The 23,183-nt window shown below is 39.3% G+C and overlaps 1 protein-coding gene across 5 annotated transcripts in view; it reads left to right on the top strand.

Moving 5' to 3' along the window:
- Positions 1 to 23,183, top strand: part of dsd (attractin-like protein dsd) — a 391,073-nt gene that overhangs the window by 68,595 nt on the left and 299,295 nt on the right. For all 5 annotated transcript variants that reach the window (XM_067153649.2, XM_067153648.2, XM_067153647.2 and 2 more), the window contains exons 7-8: positions 10,472 to 10,622; positions 20,348 to 20,479. In XM_067153649.2, the coding sequence (XP_067009750.1) occupies positions 10,472 to 10,622; positions 20,348 to 20,479 (283 nt within the window). The remainder of the gene's footprint in view (positions 1 to 10,471; positions 10,623 to 20,347; positions 20,480 to 23,183) is intronic.

The following is a 23,183-nucleotide window of genomic DNA, read 5'->3' as shown; positions in this document are numbered from 1 at the left end:
TATTAGACATGTTTGTGAAATTAATAACTGGTTCGATAGAAGGCAATTCGGTTTTAGGAAAGATTATTCCACTGAAGCTCAACTTGTAGGATTCCAGCAAGATATAGCAGATATCTTGGATTCTGGAGGTCAAATGGACTGTATCGCGATTGACATGTCTAAAGCATTTGATAGGGTGGATCATGGGAGACTACTGGCAAAAATGAGTGCAATTGGACTAGACAAAAGAGTGACTGAATGTGTTGCTATATTTCTAGAAAATAGATCTCAGGGAGTTAGAGTAGGTGAAGCTTTGTCTGACCCTGTAATAGTTGAGAGGGGAGTTCCTCAGGGCACTGTTATCGGACCTTTATGTTTTCTTATATATATAAATGATATGAGTAAAGGAGTGGAATCGGAGGTAAGGCTTTTTGCGGATGATGTTACTCTCTATAGAGTGATAAATAAGTTACAAGATTGTGAGCAACTGCAACGTGACCTCGAAAATATTGTGAGATGGACAGCAGGCAATGGTATGTTGATAAACTGGGCTAAAAGTCAGGTTGTGAGTTTCACAAATAGGAGAAGTCCTCTCATTTTTTATTACTGCGTTGATGGGGTGAAAGTTCCTTTTGGGGATCATTGTAAATATCTAGGTGTTAATATAAGGAAAGATCTTCATTGGGGTAATCACGTAAATGGGATTGTAAATAAAGGGTACCGATCTCTGCACATGGTTATGAAGGTGTTTAGGGGTTGTAGTAAGGATGTAAAGGAGAGTGCATATGTCTCTGGTAAGATCTCAACTAGAGTATGGTTCCAGTGTATGGGACCCTCACCAGGATTACCTGATTCAAGAACTGGAAAAAATCCAAAGAAAAGCAGCTCGATTTGTTCTGGGTGATTTCCGACAAAAGAGTAGCGTTACAAAAATGTTGCAAAGTTTGGGTTGGGAAGAATTGAGAGAAAGAAGAAGAGCTGCTCGACTAAGTGGTATGTTCCGAGCTGTCAGCGGAGAGATGGCGTGGAATGACATTAGTAGGCGAATAGGTTTGAATGGCGTCTATAAAAGTAGGAAAGATCACAATATGAAGATAAAGTTGGAATTCAAGATGACAAACTGGGGCAAATATTCATTTATAGGAAGGGGAGTTAGGGACTGGAATAACTTACCAAGGGAGATGTTCAATAAATTTCCAATTTCTTTGAAAAAATTTCTGAAAAGGCTAGGAAAGCAACAGATAGGGAATCTGCCACCTGGGCGACTGCCCTAAATGCAGATCAGTATTGATTGATATTGATTGATTGTCAATAGCAAACTCCCCGCCCAACATCTCTTCCCCTCAACCCCCTACCCGCACTTCACAACAGCTCTTTCATACGTACTACACAAGGAGTAGAACCACAACAGACAATAGTCACAGTAACGCAATAAGGTCTACAAGATTCTGTAGCAGCAGACAAAGGGGTAAGTGATAATGCAACATCAACACTAACATTACAAGCACAACACACATACAATATTACTTAAGTTCATTTCCATTTGTTCCAGATGCTTCTTCCATTCTATAAATCGAATGAAACATAATCAGATACTCAAAATTTGGACTGAAGCCCCTTTTAACCATAACTTACATCAAAACAATCAACTTCCAACGGAGAGTCTGGTCGCTACAAACAAGAATTAAATATGTCAATACTTCCTCTGATCAAATTGCCAAACTGCAGCAGCAAGCCTCATCAAATCTAGAAGCCATTTTCCAATGAACCCAAGCCTTCAATTCTAGATTATCATCAAGACTCTAATCACGCATGGTGCAAAATTACAGTCTTTTTAAATAACATTATTTAGAGAGCACAATTCTTAACTAAATTTCTCAATACTGAAATATTACTGTATTCTAGAAACCAACGCACTTCAGAAACTATGGCTCCTATATATTAACATCCAATATTTAGGACTCAAATTTTAATGCCAAATTATAGTTGAATCAATTTTATTTTAACATTGCAAACAATTTTTAGCCAAATTTTCAAATTGTAAAAACTGTGTTTTGGACGTCAATGTGTTTTAGAATTAAGAGTTACTCCATTTTAACATTGCAAATCATATTGTCATAATTTTTAATGTGTATATTATTCTTATGTTTTAAATATTGTTATCACTGAAATTAGATTGACATTCAATGTAATGAAATTTGTAACAACAATCCAAATATGACAAACCTTGAGGCAATTGTATAGGCTGATTATGCTTGTGAATAAAAGCGAAACATGTCCCAGTAAATTAGTGTTGTAACATTACAACTTAGCAACACAAACTGTAATTTGTATTGAAAAGGTTGAACAAAACAACCAACAAATTGTTAATATGTCATAGCATAGTTCAATACGGGTCTAATAATGAGATTAGTTACATGTAACTACTAAATTTTACCATGCCAAAGGTGTCCAGTGCCTGATTTATTGCTCTGGCTCAGGAATTCAAACAAGATTTCATAGACAATGATGGGACTGTTATACGGTGTACACTGACTGAGCAAATGTCATGGGATAGTGGGGCACTGATGCGGAGTTGTGTTGTCTGCGCACCACACACCCCCTGTGCCAGGGGCAGTTGTACAGGAGACCTTGTGAGCAGTGGCTGTGCATGTGACAGGTGTAACATGGAACGTCGTCGTGATCTGACACCGTTCGAACGGGTTATGGTGGTCGGTGCCTGACGGATGGGAAGTGCGATTTCGGAAGTGGTGTGGGAATTCGGCTTCTCACGATCAACCGCGCCCAGGGTGTATCGTGAATGTTTGAATGCGGGTGTCACCGTCCACAACAGACGAACGACCGGCTGTCCAGCCACCTTCGATGACCGTGACTGGCGACATCCGAGACGGATTGTCAATAGTGACAGATGGGCAACAAATCACGGTTCAATTCAACACAGGGCGTGCTAGACACGTCTCCCAGTAGACAATCCATAGGAACATGGGTTCTATGGGGTATGTGAGCCGGCGCCGCACACGGGTGCCACTGTTAACCCAACGTCATTGGGCACAACGACGCACATTTGTCGCCGGTCACGGACACTGGAACAATGGCGTAACGTGATATGGTTGGATGAATCACAATTTCAACTGCACCATGCCGATGGGGGGCGCCATGTATGGCGCAGACCATATGAAGCGATGAATCCCGCCTGCCTCGAAGGTGTGGTCCAGGGCGCTGGTGTCTCTGTTATGGTTTGGGGTGCATTTTCCTGGTATGGAATGGGCCCCCTAGTTGTTCTGTAAGAGACTGAATGGTATGCGGTATGTTGAACTGCTCGGAGACCATCTCCACCCATTTTCGGCCTTCCAGCGCCCAGACGGTTCTGCGGTGTTTCAAGATGATAACGCGCCTCCACATCGCTCCCACGTCACCTGGGAATGGTTCCAGGAACCTGCAGCGGAGGTCCAACGATTGCCACGGTCACCCAGGAACCCCGATATGAACCCTATCGAGCATATCTGTGATGTCCTAGAACGCAGGCTCCGTGCCATGGAGCACATTAAAGACATTAAAACATGGTATATTTTAAAAACGTCTATTAAAATTTGAGTTCATGTTGCGTTGCATTCATTCTTCAATCCTCTTGTAGTTCTTGTGTTGATTAAGTTGTATTAGGTGATCATCGAGAATGTTGTATGGCTGATATACTTTGTATTGGTATGTTATAAGAACTCTTGTCATTAAAATTTGAAAATTGAGTACTGTGCAATTCTACTGTTGATGTAGTCCAGTAAGATTTATATATACAGCGAGATAGGGTTTGATTTTAGAGCAGTTGGTGGCGACACCTCTATCGTCTATGCACGTTATATGGTTGTTATTGTTGTTGCTGTGGAGGTTGTGTACCGATATGTTTGGAGATTTGTTGTGTTCTGATGTGCTATATTTTTTAGTGTCTTATGATGTGGCCTATATATTTTAATGTGTTTATGTACTCATGTCCATGCTCAATCAATAGGTTTTTAGTTTATTATAACCATCACCACTTTTAATCAGAGATATTTTAACGCAACATACTGCAATATATTTTACTTCTATTTTTCATTAGACATCCGGATGCTCTAACGTAACATCTTTGTAATTTTGTCTAATGATTGTAAATTTGTGTGCTAGCTGATGATGGCCAAGAAAGGCCGAAACCGGTACTAGTGCAATAATTCATTCACAATAAATAGTATTGATTGGTGGAACATTTTTCTTGTGTATTACATATGGCTTTTAGTGCCGGGATATCCCAGGACGGGTTTGGCTTGCCAGGTGCAGGTCTTTCTATTTGACGCCTGTGGGCGACCTGCGCTTCGTGATGCGGATGAAATGATGACAACACATACAACCAGCCTCCGTGCCATTGGAATTAACCAATTAAGTTTAAAATCCCCGACCCAGCCGGGAATCGAATCCGGGACCCTCTGAACCGAAGGCCAGTACGCTGACCGTTCGGCCAACGAGTCGGACAAGATGGAGGTTGATTTTGCTGAATATGTTGCATTTCATTCACAGAATACTTTCCGTGCACACAGTAGAGATGGAAAATCCTGTCGAAATGTAATGTGACCAACAATTTAAAGAATGTTTCATTTTAGTAAAGTGAGAGTTATGAATATTCTTGTTCCTTTGATTGAGAGAGTGAACATAACCTCTAGAGGACTCACTATCTCACCATTAATGAAGATATTGTTTTGAGATTTTATGCCACCTTTTAATTTCAGATTATTATTATTATTGTCATCACCATCATCATTACCGGTATTTCGCTTAATTAACTGGAAATGTGTTACAAGATGATAGTTAAAATTGAAATAATTGATAAAGAGATTCAACCTATTCAATACAAAAGAATAAGAAATGTAGTGAATTACATTCCCATTTAATAATAGGTAGAAATGGTACCGGTTTTGACGCTAGTCCAGGTCATCATCAGCCGTTAAGACGAAAAACAATGCATAGAAGAGGCAATATAAAAATGAACGGGGGTAGACACTGTAAAACTTAGAAGTAAAATGCAAGTCTCTCAAAAGAAAACAGTGCGCAATTCTCTGAGCGGCAGCGTGGCACACGCAGCGCTAGGCAATGTTACCAAGACTGTAGGCCTATGGAATAATAAAGAACTATACTGACAAGGGGGCATTCCTTACATGCAAGGCTTGGCTAGAAATGAAAGTACCCGAAGTGGGAACTCCAGATGGCCAAGCGTATAGAAAATAAAAATAAAAATGTTGATGTGGCTCTTGCACCGTATAAGCCACTTACGTTAGTGCACACGCCGAGCAGTTATTGGCTTAGCGGTAAGAGTTTGCACTAGGATAAATTCAGAAAAGGAAAAGTGGTTGTCAGAAGATAAATTCAATATCATGTTGGAATAAGGTTAAATGTAAATAGTAAAATAATTTATAACTAAATTAATCAGAAAATATTTTGATATCGATTAACTGATAATTAATAACAGCTTAGAACCCATTAAATAAGAAAAAAATGTTGATATTCATTAACTCATTAAAGTAAGGGGAAATAGATTGGTATTCATTTAACTGATAATAAATAAATAATTAGGAAACAATAAATTACGAAAATAAAGAAAACGTTGACCTCCATACCTTTCTACCAGTAGTTACTAATAGCTAATATAAAATGTGATCGATCACCTGAATAAAATAAACCAAGCAAACTTTCAGTTTCAGTAAACAAGATTACAGTTCAGTTAGATGCTAAGATCGCTTCGTCCTCGTCACCTCGAGTAATTACACCGTTACTACCAAGGGGCTGTTCCCAAGATAAGTAATAATTTAACTGAGAAGTTTATGCACACACTGCAACCAAACGAGAAGATAGTTCACTCTTTAAAAGGGTGGGGAAAATGAATTAACAAAAATCAAAATATAGTCAACAAGATACACCAAACCAAAAATATTAACAGAGAACAACGCAAAGCACGCGTATCGGTTCACTCAATCCAATTCCCAACAACAATCCAAAACAAAAACCCGTTGCTAAGGTAACCAAAAACAACGCAAAGCCTCCTCCCCGCCGAGGAGGAAAATAAACAGCAGAAAGGAAAAATAACCCGAAAACCCAGGAGAAAAGAAATCATATCAAACAGAGCAGAAAACTACACAGAATCACGAACAGAAAACCCCAGAAAAAAGTTGATAAGTTCAATACCTTGGAAAAGCCACCTTGGTTCACACGGAAATATTTACAATACTGGCCAGAAATGAACATTATTAATTTTAAAATTAAATTTTCGAAACCAGTCCACCGTGCATTTTCCACGCTCCGTAGAATAATTGGTTAGAAGAACCCATCATTCGAAACACACTAGGTCACACGACGCCGGGTCCGAATTCGATGATATAATAATAATAATAATAATAATAATAATAATAGTAATAATAATTATTATTATACTCATCCAGATGAAAGTACTTCAAACTTTTCTTCACGAGGTATGAGAAAATAATAGCACAGGTACGTACCTTTTTCAGACACTACACTTTAGAAAATCCAAACCTGGTCATTGTTGATAGAGTTCACCACGAGGCCACTGAACTTAATCTCGCCACGAAGAATCCAGAAGAAGCTTTCACCAAAAATGAAATTATTATAGTAAATGGTAGAAGGTTAACTACAAGTTCAACGGGGATACATCCCAGTTAAAGAGGAATTCACCCAGGTTTTAGCGTAAAACACCACGCCATTGTGTAGCAAACGTTCCCACTACTACACATCATGGCTACTTGATCACAACTGACTTCTTGGCCGGTGGGCTCTGAGCAATCACGCCAGGTAGCTCCCCGTGCATGCGCAGCAAGCGGAGAGATTGCACTAACTCACCACAGGAGCGAACGCCGCATTACGTAAAATAATTAAAGTACATTGGCATAAAGCCGTTTGACACTAATTTCAATAGTGATAACACCAATCCAAAAGGTTGTTGGAGAGGCTCAATATTGTTAATAGTGTCACAATTGTCTTCCTGAGCACTGTGTAGTATGAATGCCTTCTTTGTGCCTTTCGTGTACTAATTGTTTCCAGGTATGCAAAGATTTCTCTTTGTGGCTACTCCCCATTTAGTGTTAGCCGTTAATCATTAGAAATATCTAATTCACTGTCACTCCGTACCTATTCGGTCTGTACATCATTAATCACAGTTATCAGTAGCCGCCGCCAAGTTAATATGCTGCGTCATTTTTGACATCCGCAGTAGAGTTCCAAGGAATAGCTCTACGTATCCAACATTATTTTGTTAAATACATGAAGCTTTGAAGAAAGAAAGATGCAACAATAATTTATATTCCATGACTACACCGTTTGGAACTCCTAATCTCGCCCACAATTTCATCAATAATCAAGGAAATATGAGGTGCATAAAAGCAAGAATTCTTGTAGCCCATCACCTACTGTCAGCTGAGAAACTACGAGAATTGTCGGGGCTTGTCACCCGTGTGACACATCAGATGATGAATCTGCGTGTAAATGTTGAAATACTTTGTCGTCACATAGAGCATGTTGCCGTGGGTGAGTCATCTTGTACAATGATTCTCGGCGTGTAAGAACGCCTGCGTATATACAAAGTTTCCATGGCTGCAAAAACCGTACAATTAAAAAAATATATAGACACTAAAATCTAAGATTCCTCTATTCCATGACATGAATGAAAGTAGTTAAAATTATAGCCAACATATAGCACAAGAAGCTACAAACGATGCCCAGGAAAAAATGGAGATCTCCAGGACTCGTCAACAATCGCTTGCCGCAGTACAACGGAGTTCACCGGGGCTGTTCATCAGTGTGTTAAATATTGCTCACACTGGTAGTATCTGAGTATTTTCTTGTAATAAACTGGCTCTTCAAAATGCTGTAGCAGCAAATGCAGTGACAATATAAGAGAAATTCCTGATTTAAATGGAGATCCTATAATTCCAAAACCTATAGGTTCATTTCTTGTTCAATATTCGCTCATATCTTACTTCATATCTACAATAGTTATTGATCTTAGAATATCTGTTGCGTTTGTGGGAATTATCTGTTAATGAATTTGCAAATTGTTGGTAACATGGTTTGTAGAATACATGTAATACAGAAATTTAGGCCAAATTGGTAAATTAATATCTTGGAAGGACCTTTCATGTTAGCCATTGAAGAGTTGGTTATTTGACATGAATGGATGAGTGAAGATTGCCATGATGACTAGTGGATTCAACTGTAGAGTATAAGAGAGGCAGAAGTAGGTTTTTGATATAATGATTATACTTAGTAGGCAGAATAAAATATAAGATTACAGATGGCGATGATGGTTTTAAGGAGTGAAATGGTGGAATTATCAGGAGCAGTGCTAGACACTAATAAAGTATGTTTGAGACTAGTAATATACTGATAGGGCATGCAGACAGGATGCTATTAAGTCTCTGGAAGTAAAACTATGCATAAATATTTCCTTGTTAGTTTGTGTACCTTAATATGAATGTATGTACCCTATAGTACTCGTCCCATAAGACTATACACTAAAAAGCTAATACCCTATTATGTGTGACGTGTGGTTTTTTTTTTTTTTTTTTTTTTTTAGTGGCTCATCACTGTTACCAACTTGACAAAAGTTACATACTGAAATCATGAGAGCTAACCATCTACAAACTTGTAAATATCAATAATGGAGCTTCCCTTACCCAAGTAAATGATGAATCAAGATATTCATAGTTAAGTTGGTTTTCAAGCTCAATGAGGAATTCAGGAGATACACTCTCTCTCATCCTTTATTTTGATGTACATATTCATATAACCGTGAGCCTCCGTGGCTCAGGTGGAAGCGCGCCGGCCTCTCACCGCTGGGTTCCGTGGTTCAAATCCGAGTCACTCCATGTGAGATTTATGCTGGATAAAGCGGAGGTGGGACAGGTTTTTCTCTGGTACTCCGGTTTTCCCTGTCATATTTCATTCCAGCAACACTGTCCAATATCATTTCATTTCATCTTTAATTCATTAATCATTGCCCCAGAGGAGTGCGACAGGCTTCGGCAGCCGGCACAATTCCCATCCTCGCTGCTAGATGTGGCTTCATTCATTCCATTCCTGACCCGGTCGAATGACTGGCAATAGGCTGTGGATTTTCAGTACTATAACGGTATTCTTTGGTGTTTGCCTGGTGTAAATAATTCAGCTCCTTTCTTAAAATTTGCTATTAGTTGTCGGACTTACGTTAAACCATGCTGTAATAATACACAGACGCAAATATATTTGTATTACATGCACATATGTCGTAAGTCAATAAGAATACACAACGGCCAAGTCTGCAAACTGTAACGAAAGTCCTTTTTGGAGGAGTACTTGCAGAATTTTCTTGCTTGTTATACATCCTAATTGCATTCTATACGTACAAATTGGATGAAATAAGACAGTATTATTAAAATGCTGCATTCATCATTTAACACCAACTACGTTAATAAATGCATTATTCCAACATGCCACAATTCTGGTATTACTCAAACAGATTTACAATCATACATAAAAAAGAAAATATAGTTTATTTGTACCGGCAAACGTGACACTAGTGATTTTGACAATACGGCAGTGTCAGTATATAAATTTTGCAAGTCATGAGAAAAACCGTGACTGTATCATGCCAAGATGCAGGGTTAACAGTAACTGTAAGATGATGTATCGGCAAGTAGGGTCCCTAAACTGAATAGTTAGCGACACTGAATCAAACTCAACAGTTAGAAGATAACTATAATTCACTACTTTCAGTATTAACAGGGGAGAAAGTATAAGGTTGTACCCTTAGTGTGTGTGCTTACATGGCAGGAACTATCTATATGTATGTATGTATGTATGTATGTATGTATGTATGTATGTATGGATGTGTGTATGTTTCCATCGTTACCACATACATAGTAGGATGAAGGTTGTCTTGTGGAAGTAATAAAATACGATGGTTTAACATTCCTGGTTTTAATATCAATTTTTACTGTAATATAGTATTACTGATTTTCTGTTCGCTTTGATCCACCACTGGTGTGTTGTAGACATTGTCATAATACCTTTCTGCCTTACTGACCAGAGTTGATTCTATGACTACCACAAATTTAAGTCTAGATTGAGTTAGTAGAGTAGGCTGTATTTGGTATTGGGATCGTAATCGAGAAGAGTGAACCTTGTTAAAAAAACAAATCCATGGACATCTGAGTAGTAGTTTTCAATGGTTTACCGCTTCTGCTGCAGGATATTACTAACACACAGTAATCTGCCACTTCCCTGCTCATTGTCTCTGCTGAACGGTAAATAAACACTTTAGTCCTGACACAGGAGCTACCATGCATGTCGGACTTCACACATATTAAGAACGTGGGCCTGTTGTCCACAATATCTTCCTTTGCATTAAGCAGCAATTGCTACTATTTTGTATTTTGCCTTCTGTATTTCTATTCTGAAGGAACTCCATTTTGTGTTTCAGGACAAGATATACATGTATGGTGGTGTGGAAAAGGGAGGTACTGTCTCTGCAGAACTGTGGGCTTTTGATGTAAGCGCACAGACATGGGAAAACATCACAGTCAGAGCAGAACCCTGCAACAGCACTGGTGCAAATGCTTCGCTTATGTGTGGTATGTATGTTATGTGTGGGGACTAAGAGAGTTGAAAGGTGCGCGAGTTATGCAAAACTGAGGATCCTCTCAAGAAAAGTAGCATTTTTGGGGTTGACAAAAAGCAGATGTATAACAGTGATGAACCATTAATACAGTAAACTTTTTTTCTGAAGGAATTTCTAGGAGATCTACATTTCTTTCATTAAATACAGGTTTTCCTTGAAATAGGGTTGCTACTTACTATGAGAAAGAAAAGTGTGTGAGTGAAAATGGAAACACTCTTAGCTTCTGGTGCATCATAAATTACTCATATTCTTCTTCTTTTATGACCACATAGAATCACTTTAGTCAGTCCATCGTTCAGGTCTCTTTGAAGGGATTGTCCGGGCTTTGCGGTCCTCCTAGTACTTCTTCAGACGCTCCGATCTTCGTGCCCTCTCCTTGGTTGAAAATATGTGTGTTGTTGTTTTGTTTTGTGTAAGGGTAAAGCGGAGTTTTGTATTATTATTATTATTATTATTATTATTATTATTATTATTATAACACACCGAGTCCAAAACCTGAAGGCACATTGGATCCCCACAGCATCGTCATCAACTGTCGTACATAGCCTAAGCATTGCTGACAAGGCATACTTATTACATGTTACAAATCTTATTCCGTATGATGGCTATCTCTTTACAAATATAAAAGTCTTATACTGTCCTCCTTTTCAATACAAAAAAGCATACTAAGAAAATCTAGAGCGAATTGGTTTCTTAAATTTAAAATTAAAATTCAGGAAACTCAATCGTCAAAAATTACCAGTGTTTCGCCCAGAGTGCGGCATGGGCTCATCAGTTGGATACCGCACCTTTTCCAAGACACTGGCTGGCTAGCACGCCGGTAGCGACACCACTGCAAGCCATACATGTGATAAGCACAATGCAGTGCCGACGTACTAGGGGAGAACTGCATCTCCACTTGCTATATTGCCCTCCCGGGCTAGTATGACCAAAATATGGCTTCCAATTGAGATAGCTAAAATTAAAATTCAGGAAAACTCAATCGTCAAAAATTACCAGTGTTTCACCCAAAGTGCGGCATGGGCTCATCAGTTGGATACCGCACCTTTTCCAAGACACTGGCTGGCTAGCACGCCGGTAGCGACACCACTGCAAGCCATACATGTGATAAACACAATGCAGTGCCGACGTATTGTTGCTTTCTTAGCTTACCTATATTAACAGTGATCTTTGTAAGGCCACAATATCGTTATATTTACACAAAATAATTTTCTATTCTATCTAAATTTAAATCGTGCTAGGTTCTCTGGTATGGGCCATGTGTTTTTCCATTTTCACACCAGGCAAATGCTGGGGCTGTACCATAATTTAGGCCATGGCCATTTCCTTCCTTGTTCCTGCCATTTCTTATCCTGTTATCGTCGTAAACCTATCTAAGTTAGTATGATGTTAAACCACTAACTCATGTTTCTTTTACACAATGAAAGCATGCTGAAAAGGAAATGACAAACGAGAATTTGACTGCATCTTGGATATTAACTGGTCAAAGTCAATGATGCAGCAAGCTTAATTGTACTTTGCGTTAAAGTGGGGTGACAAAATCATGACTCTGAACTGCTGATAACTCATTAACCACTCAAGGTCAAAGATGCATCAAGCTTAACCACACTTTGCATGAAAGTGGGGTAATGAAATCAAGACTTTGAACTGCTGATAACCCACTCGCACTGAACATTGTATTCTTCTTTCTTCTTCTTTTTTAGCCTATTTCAATCCACTGCTGGATATAGGCCTCTTCGATGTGCTTCCATCGTCTTCGGTCTTGAGCCACTTGGAACCAGCATGTTCCAGCCAACAGCTTTATGTCGTTGAGCCATCTCTTCTGGGGTCTTCCAATGCCTCTCTTGTGTTCCCATGGTCTCCAGGGAGCAATCCTAGAGGTCCACCTGTTGTAGTCTTGTCGATCTACGTGTCCTACCCATTGCCATTTTAGTCTTGCTACTCTCTCTAGGATGTCTGTTTGTTACATTAGTTCTTCTCCTGATGTCCTCTGAATAGATCTTATACCTAAGGCTGATCCCTAGCATCTGTCGCTCCATGGCTCGTTGTGTTCGCTGAAGCTTGCGAGCACTTTCCTTCGTGAGAGTCATTGTTTCCAGACCATAAGTAGTAACTGGCAGCACGCACGTATTATAAACCTTGGTCTTCAGGTTAATTGGAACATCCTTGTTGGTGAGGATGAATTTTTTTCGGAATGCAGTCCAACGCATACCTATTCTGCGAGGAATTTCTGCACGTTGGTTGTCTTTTCCAAGTTTTATCTTGTGTCCAAGATAGATGTATACTCATCGACAGCTTCTATATATTGGTTTCCCATTTTAAGTCGTCGACTGTCTGGGCTTAGTATTTTCGTTTTATTAATGTTCATTTCCAAACCAATCTTAGCAGAAGCAGTTTTTAATTCTTGGATCATGCTTTCTAGCTCATCTAGATTTTCACTTATGAGCACAATGTCATCGGCAAACCGCAGGTGGTTCAAATATAACCCGTTGATTTTTATTCCTTTATTATCCCAATGAAGGGTTTTGGATACATCTTCCAAGGCAAGGGTAAACAGCTTTGGAGAGATTGTGTCACCTTGTCAAACTCCTTTGCCAACTGGGATTTTATTGGTGATGAGGTCTTCGTCCACTCTGACTACCATTGTTGCTTGATCATAAATGTTTTCCGGGAGCTTTTATATACCTTCAGTTTATCATGGCATTTTGAAGTGCCTTTATGTTTGCCCAAATCTCCACTGAGTCAAAAGCTTTTTTATAATCAATGAAGGCCAGATGAATCTTGATGTTGTACTCAGTGGTTTTCTCAAGAAGAAGATGAATAGTCTGGATGTGTTCAACAGTTGAGAAACCTTTACGAAATCCCGCTTGCTCGGCAGGTTGATAAAAATCCAGTTCTCTTGTGAGGCGGTTGGTTACAATTTTAGTCAGGAGCTTGTAAAGGTGTGATAACAAACTCACAGGACGATAGTTCTCCAAATTTTCCTTATCACTTTTCTTGAAGAGAAGTATCACTTCAGCATTTTTCCAATTTTCTGGTATTCTTCCAGAGTTAATACACTTGTCGATGAGTATTCTCAGGGCTTCTAGCAGATCTCTTCCACCTAATTTCAGCATTTCATTCGTTATTTTATCCCCTCTAGTGGATTTTTTATTCCTTAGTTGTTTAAGTGCATTTTCAATCTCAGCAGTGGTTACTTCCAGTGTTATTTCATGTGTATAATTCTGGGCTAGTTGTTCATCACTGGGTGGTTTATTAATGGTTGATGTATACAGCTTGTAGTAGAAATCTCTAATAACTTCAGTAATGTTTTGCCTATCTGTGACTATTTCTACATTTTGGTTCTTAAGTTTTGTAATTTTTGGTCTTCCTGTAGACATGTTGTTCTTTAAAATCTTCATGTTTTTATTTTCTTCAATTGTCTGCATGATCATGTTATTATTAAATTTCCTTAGATCTTTTCTTATTTCCTTGCGAATGGTCTTGTTAAGATGAACATTGTATTAGTTATGATTATTATTTCAGCATGTTTATTACAAAGTAGGTACCACAGCATATTATCAATTGAAATATTGATCACAATGTTTTAACCCCTTTTTTTTATTGGTACTCTTCAATGAACTCGTGAACACTGGGTGTCCTGGCATTTATCTGAAGCTACCCATCTTGTTCAATGCTGATAATTAAATGTATGCACACATACAAACACCTGAATGATGTCTAACCTCTTTTTTCCAGCGAATGGTGATATATTAATACACATACACCTGAACAAAGTCCAGCCCTTTATGCCTCATGACTATAAACAGACTTGTGGTGGTAAATGTAAATTTACATACACCCCCACCCCCTCTACCTAAATGAAGTCCAAGCACCCTTATTGACATCCACCGTTTGAGAGTTGCTGAGGCCAGCCACACAGCAAGCAGTTGAAGGGACTATGGTGAAAATTCCCTTACTATTAGAAAAGTAACGAAGTTGAGTTCTGTGAATTATCACTACGTAAGGATGTCAGCTGTCAAGAATCTTTCTATTTTTAAGATATTTACTTTGCTTTGATTTTTAAAAATACATTCTGCTGTGATTTTTTAATTATTCTTCTTTAAAATATATATTATTATTATTTTTTTACATTCTGTGCAGATGTAGCATTGGTTTGCCACATTTTTATCCGTTGGTTGTTTGTGTTAAATCCAAGTATAACAAGCTCACTTACAGTTCTGAATGGAGGGTGACTGGAACAAATCCTGTTACTGTTGATGGAAGGAATGTCATCCTGGATATACACTGAGATGTTTTTACATATACACAGAAAAATGAAATGAAATGGCGTATGGCTTTTAGTGCCGGGAGTGTCCGAGGACAAGTTCGGCTCGCCAGATGCAGGTCTTTTGATTTGACTCCCATAGGCGACTTGCACGTCGAGATGAGGATGAAATGATGATGAAGACAACACATACACCCAGGCCCCGTGGCAGTGAAAGTAACCAATTGCGGTTAAAATTCCTGACCCTGCTGGGAATCGAATCTGGGACCGCTGTGACCAAAGGCCAGCACGCTAACCATTTAGCCCTCGATAGCTGCAGTCGCTTAAGTGTGGCCAGTATCCAGTATTCGGAAGATAGTAGGTTCGAACCCCACTGTCGACAGCCCTGAAAATGGTTTTCCGTGGTTTCCCATTTTCACACCAGGCAAATGCTGGGGCTGTACCTTAATTAAGGCCACGGCCGCTTCCTTCCCACTCCTAGGCCTTTCCTGTCCCATCGTCACCATAAGACCTATATGTGTCAGTGCGACGTAAAGCAAGTAGCAAAAAAAAAACCATTTAGCCATGGAGCCGGACACATATATGCTTATAATCCTGAATAAGCATGCTTTGTCGCCATAGGAATGGAGGGTCTGTGTGACTGAGAATAGGTAATTGGAAAGTTGGAATATGCATAATCGTTCATGATATAATGTGCATAGTTATACCGTATTTCACGGCATAATCGTCGCACTTTTTATACCAAAATTTTCGAAAAAAGTTGTAGGGTGCGACCATTATACGATGAATATTTAATACCAGTATTTGTATTACTCAAAAAATGTATTTATAACTAAATTGTATTTGATACAAATTTAAGATGCGCATAATACTTGCGTTTATACATCAAAATAATTAAAATAGTCTAAAACAAAATTCATATTTTTTTCGCAACAATTCGGCGAACGTTTTTCCAACCTGAAAATAAAAATGAACGTATTAAGTTAATTTGTCATTAATTTGAGTATTAAAGTTAAAATATTACACTTGCAAAAAATTATCGCTTTGTTGTGAAATGCGGACTTACAGGTACGCAATTTATTCCAAATCTGCGGTGTCGCTATCGCAGGTTTCGCTATCTGATGCGCCGTCCTCGCCTCTGTTAATACCAGTATCAGATTCTTCGTCTCCCTGCCACACTGCGTCATCTTCGGAACCGTCTAGTACATTCGAAATCCCAGTCCTTTTGAAGCTCTTGGAGACTAGTTCAGGTATTATAATATCCCAACTCTTCTTCACCCACGAGCATAACAAGTCCAAGGGTGGACGCCTGATATTTCCGGCGGGCGTCAATTGCTGATCGCCGCTCATCATCCACTCGTTGTAAAATCGACGTAAGTGGTCTTTAAAGGGTTTATTAACACATACGTCTAGTGGCTGCAAAGCAGATGTTAGGCCACCAGGAATGACTATCTGTCGTGTCTTATTTGTAGTGAGAATTTGCTTCACTTCGTTCACGAGGTGACCTCGGAAACTATGTAAAACAAGTAGAGCTGGTTGTTTTAGTAGTGCACCAGGTCTTCTATTCCACACAGTTTTAACCCAGTCCAGCATGAGTTCTACGTCCATCCAACCCTTTGGTTGCACTCGTACATGAATTCCACGGGGAAACTGTATATTCTTAGGCGGCATATGATGTAAGGCGGCAACTTTCTCCCGTCAGCTGTAATGGCTAGCATTGCCGTGCATCGCAACTTCTCACTACCGCTGGTTTTCATTAATACACTCCGTGATCCTTTTAGCGCAATAGTGCTGTTGCAAGGCTTATCAAAAAAGATTGGAGTCTGATCGGCATTACCGATTTGAGAAAGCAAGTACGAAGTTTCCTTGCGCAAACGTATGACAAATCGGTGAAAATTTACAATCTTGTCCGTGTAATCAGCAGGCAACTTTTGGCTTAGTGTTGTTCTCCTTCGCACTGACAGATTGTGTCGTCGCATGAACCCCTTAATCCACCCACGAGTCGCCTTAAACTGAGTTACCGGTATGTTGTGTTTGCGCGCTACCTCCTGTCCCTTAATTTGTAACATTTCATATGATACACTGCAGCCATTGTTACGTATTTCACTGACGTACCTAAACACTTCTTCATCATTTATAGGAAACTTCCCTGTTTTAGGACCTCTAAACGCGCGTCTAGAAGGGTTTGTGCTTTATAGCTTGTTTTTTACTTTCCGCCAGTCACGTACCAACTTTTCACTCACAGAAAATTTTCTTTCTGCAGCTCTGTTCCCGTGCTGTTCAGCGAAGGCAATTACGCTTAGCTTGAAGCCCGCAGAATAGTTTCTATATTTACCCTTAATCGCTTATAAATGCTTCACACGTTAATGTTTTGCGATATAAATGACTTTCCGCAATTGTTCACTATTAAAACAAATTATTTCTGCAAACACCCAAAACACAAATTAAAAACTTAAATTCGCACGCACACATGTCTACAGTAATCACGTAAATCTGAAACAAATAAATGCATCTGTGATCTGTCCATTCCAGAGCAGCCAATACTGTTAGGCAGCAAGGAAGCATGCAACAATTTATCAGTAAAGTATTTGGTTTAGCTCGTTGGTTGCGACACACTACTGCGCTTGCGCAAAGCTTGCAAACCGGAGCTCTAGCTAGCGCAGTGTAGATCTACTGTATAGTTGACTGTATTCCGAGACGTCAGTAACAAACATTCATTTTTTTTCAATTTCTTTTAAACATACGGTAATTAGGTTAATATTTCTTCCCAGTTATTGATGATTTTACATTACATTACTGACGAGTTTATAAAATAAAACTTTAATAGCATTGGATAATAATTATCTTGACTGCTTGGATAAAAGTTTTCATCCCATGCCCGGACACTTATGACATAGTAGTAAGATAAGAGTCTAGCGATGACAACTGAGACATCGTAAATAATTCGGCTGAATAATTCCGTGGAAATCTGTGTTATCGTCTTGGATTTCACTTCATGCGCAATAACACAGGAGCCGGCCCCATGGTGTAGGGGCAGCGTGCTTGCCTCTTACACGGAGGCCTCGGGTTCAATTCACGGCCGGGTCAGGGAATTTTACCTGTATCTGAGGGCTGGTTCGAGGTCCATTCAACCTACCTAGCCGGTATTTCCTGGCGACGTTGCCGATAAGCGATAACTTACAGCCTTACGTATTTCAAATGGGAACTCATAATAAGTAGGTGGTGAAGAAATAGTACACTGTCTCGCGACCACGTTGTCAAACTGCCGATAGCCTACCGGTAAGCATAATATGTAGGTGGTGAATAAATGTACACTGTCTCGCGACCACGTTGTCAAACTGCCGATAGTCTACCGGTAAGCCATGTGTCGTACATATACCGGTATTATTTATACGTTGTGCAACATGTCGCAAACGTGACTGTGTTGCCAAATTGCCCATAAACCATACACGTATTTAAATTGCGCATTCATGTGCAACTTACGTTGCAGTTACATTTACCTTTTAACCAGATTAGTGAACAAAATTTGGACGTGCGACGATTATGTAATTAAAGGTTTAAAGTCCGATTTTTGTATTGAAAATAAAGGATGCGACGATTACGCGGTGGCGACGATTATGCCGTGAAATACGGTATTCAGCTGAATGTCAAGAAGTTTGTGTGCACTGTACATCCAGAGTGTAGCACAGTACTCGGCCACAGGGTAACCCAAACCAAGAGCAGAAATCCTGAGTGTTAAAGCTGAGGAACCCCACGTTATAATGCGGAGTTTCTGTAAAATGTTGTTTCTGGTTCGAATTTTAGCAGTTGTTTTCACTAATGTCTGTAGCTGAGAGTTCTGTCAAGGATGACCTCAAGATATATTGGTCACTTGGTGTGAGGAAGTCATCTGCCTTCAAAATAGATCCTCAGTTCTCTATTGACCAGCTTCTTGCTTAGGTGAAATACAGACACTTCCATCTTGGCTGTACTTGCTTGTAACCTCCACTTCTGAAGCCGTTAGCTGCAGGAAATTTCAGTTTTGCTTGCCAGTTAGCAGCGAGATCACTGAATAACACAGTGAGCCTATTTGTGCTTGTATTTCACATTCCATTCAGAAGTTAGAAATTTATTTTCTGTTGAAAGGTACAGTGAAGTGTAGCGAATATTTGTTGCATGATACGGTTGCCTGGATTAGGAACATAATTGTGTGAAATTGACTACCGTGGTGCATATTTGTCTTATGATACCCTAGTTATGGATGCGGAACAAGTTGTGAAATTCCTTTCTAATAAAAACAAAATTAAAATCTGTCAAAGTGGCCTGGTGTCTGCATCTTACAGCGCGCAGAGGCCGTGAATGTTGAACTCACACCTTCGAGTTTTGAATCAATCTCTCAAGTTTGTCGAAGTTTATTCAAAATGGCAGCCAAAGTCATTCCTCCCGATCGCACATGGTCGAGTGTAACGAGAAAATAATGTTTAATAACCCCCTGCTCTGAAATGAAAGGCTTCTACTAACATTTGTTTTAGAAAGAGTGTGATCTGCAATAATACTTTGATATTTTCATTGGCACTCGTGCACATGTTTTCATATTTTTTGTTTGGTGTTTTTCAGCTCTTTCATTCCACTTATTTTATTAGCCCCAGCGGAAAAGGTTTTCATATTTGTTCTTTCTTTTTTCAACACCTTCTGTAATATTTTTATCTCATCTTTAGAAATGGTAGATATAGTACACACAATTTTACACGACATAAAATGCCCTCATGTCTGAAAAAATCGTATCTGGTTTTTCCATATCCCTGTTGGATAGTTTTTATTTGTATTCAGTAGTACATTTTCTCACTTAATATTTTTGTTGTTGTTGTCCCCTGCAGAAACGTCTTAATGAGGTTTTACCGTATATGCCAACTATATACAATCTCTAGTCAAGATTAACTCTATGAGTTCTAGGTCTTTGATTTACAGGAAATGCCCAGTTGTCATCATATCATAATTTTCTTGAGGTTGATTCAGGTATGTCTGTAGTTCAAAGGCTGAACAGTAGATGAGCCAGTATGGATTCCTACTGTAGACTGTTCTTTAACTTCATTGGTTTGCTCATCCGATTACCTAGCAATACCTGAAAACTTCTGGTACTGAGCATGGCCCTGATGAGGTTGCTAACTCGAACGTACTGGATGAATCGGATAAGTTTTCTTATTGCACCGTGCTTCCACGTGCCCCTGGGTGGTGCTAAGCAAGCAACAATACTACTGGTGCCAGTCCGTCCTTGAGATCTCCTGATACATATCACATCAGAAATTAAAGAACAGACCTCTGATGAACTCTGAATTAGGATTTAACTACAGGGTTTTATCTGTGTTTAGATGGCGTTCATGACACATTTTATTGAATATGGAGGAGGATGGTGATAATGATGCTATTTTCAGGTCCATTAAGGTCTGCTGGCCACACTGCAAATCTGGTGAGTGGACGTGGTGGTAAAGCAGACAAAATGGTGGTTATTTTTGGCCATTCTCCTCTTTATGGCTACCTCAACACAGTGCAAGAATATAATTTCGGTGAGTCATTACTGTTCTGTATTATTAACCTGAATTTATGATAAAATTTCCATTTTATGTTTTCTTTTGTTACAACATTGGAACAACAGCTTATCTAAAAGCCAAAGATACAATGCTAGAATTGAACAACACATGTAATAAATGTTTCCACCAGTAACTCTGAATGCCATATCTTTGGCACTGGACAGTAAATAAGATTCACCATAAGGGTGGATTTCTCTGCCTCTGGTGTGGATTTTAAGGAAGTTGAAAAAGCGGGTGATGTTTATTCCCCAGATGTATATCAGCTTCTCTGACATTTAAAGCACAAGTGGTTTACTTTTCAGATACTTATTTTTAAACTTTAATATCCTTAGTCAAACTGTCTACATTAAATTATTGAAAAGGACGTTATTACTAATAAATCATAAATGTCATTTCTGACTCATTTTGTGCAAAAGATATCTTGAAAATAAGTATTCTGGGTAATTCCTTTAGATCCCATAACATTTCTCTTGATGAGAAAATATTTTATTTATTTTTTGTACTCTTATTTAGTCATGAGTTACAGCACCTGACGCAAAGGACTGTACACGTACCTTCCGGAGTCAGCATTTGTGTTTTGGAAAACATTCTCCTATCATCAGTACCTGTAAAATTCGAATCACTCTTTTTCTTTATCTACAGCTTTTCCCACACCTGTGGGGTCGCGGGTGCGAACTGTGTCGCACATGTGGATTTGGTTCTGTTTTATGGCCGGATGCCCTTGCTGACGCCAACCCTATATGGGGGAGGTAATCACTATTGCGTGTTTCCGTGGTAGTTTGTAGTGTAGTGTGTTGTCTGAATATGAAGAAGAAAGTGTTGGGACAAACACAAACACCCAGGCCCCGGGTCAGGAGAATTAATCAATGGCGATTAAAATCCCTGACCTGGCCGCGAATCAAATCCGGACCCTCTGAACCGAAGGCCTCAACGCTGACCTTTCAGCCAATGAGTCGGACTGAAATACGAATCGATATCGGCTCTTAAGTCACTGTCATCGTCTAAAGCATCTAAATAATCCAAAACATCGGAATTATTTAGCCTAGAACTTGGCCCAGCCATGTAAAAAATTTAGGCCTACTCGTGGCATGAAAATCTAATAACACGAAATGTTAAACTAAAATTCACTTGAGAACACCGATAAATGTAGAATATAAACAAATTATAATAAACAATAATCTATTATTAAAATAGAAACAATAAAATGAAAGAAAACACGTATTTTGAAGCTTAAATGAGACTGTACTCGCATGCAGCACACTTCATCTCTCCATGCGGTGAACATAAGCGGTTTGATAACTTCATTTCTTCCAAACAGGTGAGTTTAGTGTCTCTATCTCTTGAGAAAGCTACTATTGCTGTCTTTTCCTGACATCTGGGAGTTCATTAAGGTACCTATATAGCCATCCGAACACAAAGCCGATAGATCGCCACGTTGAGTGTTTTAAGCAATACTACTCGACCCGATAGATCGGCTCGCTGAGCATATAAGAGTTAAAGATGTTTCTGCACTGACCATTATCTCAGTTGATAAAGATAATGCAATGGTGGTATTGGACACTGATGAATACAAGAACAAGTTCTGCTATCTTGTCAGAGCCCATTTACAGACTGAGCTCAATGCCACAGTAACATCTTACAACAGTCCTCATTTCCAAAAGAAGAGGCTAAATATATGACCATGGGGTAGTGGGTGGGCGGGTGGGGGTGCTGCCAAGATTACTATATAGGGACTACCTGAAATCCATAAAGAGGACATTTCCCTCAGAACAATAGTTAGTGTGATAGATTCTCCTACGTATGCTCTGTCTAAATATCTAATTAATTTGCTTTAGCCTCACATGAGGTGTACAGAATCGTGCTAGGATCTCCCTGTATTTCATTGATAAGTTTTCAACCGTAACCCTTCAGCCCAGTGCACTTCTGGTGAGTTCACTTTCACCATTTGTGACTAATTTCCTCATGGAGCATTTTTAGGAGAAGGTTCTTCCTTCAACATCTGTCGAACTGATGATTTGGTGGAGTTATATCGATAACACCTTTGTGCTGTGGATACAAGGTCCTGAGAAACTTCACCACTTCCTAGACCACCTTCAGTTAAATTCATAATGGAAATGGTGTCGACTGGATGCTTTCCCTTCTTGGATATTCTAGTGAGAAAGCTGGATGGCGCACTAGGTCACACTGTTTACCTCAACTAGTCCGATACAAATCGCTATCTCCATGCAGATTCTCACCATTATCCTATACAAAATTGGGATATTCTTGTGAGGAGCGAAACAAATTTGTGGGACTTCAACTATCCATGGGGAGTTGGTTCAAAGTCACATTCTAGGGTAATGTACAGATCTGTAGAGTCGTGCTTCCCTGAGGGAAAAATAAGCAAACTTCACAGAATGAAAAAAATGAAGGGAAATGCTTATCTTCCTTATATAGCCGGGCTAATGCCTCATACGGTTGAGGTGCTGGCCTTCTGAACCCAGCTTGGCAGAATCAATCCTGGCTCAGTCCGGTGGTATTTGAAAGTGCTCATATACGTCAGCCTTGTGTCAGTAGATTTACTGGCACGTAAAAGAGCTCCTGCGCGACTAAATTCCGGCACCTCAGCATCTCCGAAAACCGTACAGTAAAAATATAGTTAGTGGGTTGTAAAGCAAATACAATTATTTATATTCCTTAT

Source organism: Anabrus simplex, chromosome 9, assembly GCF_040414725.1.
Source record: "Anabrus simplex isolate iqAnaSimp1 chromosome 9, ASM4041472v1, whole genome shotgun sequence".
Taxonomy (NCBI): domain Eukaryota; kingdom Metazoa; phylum Arthropoda; class Insecta; order Orthoptera; family Tettigoniidae; genus Anabrus; species Anabrus simplex.
Note: the sequence above shows the minus strand (reverse complement) of the source record. Positions and strands in the feature narration are given on the sequence as shown.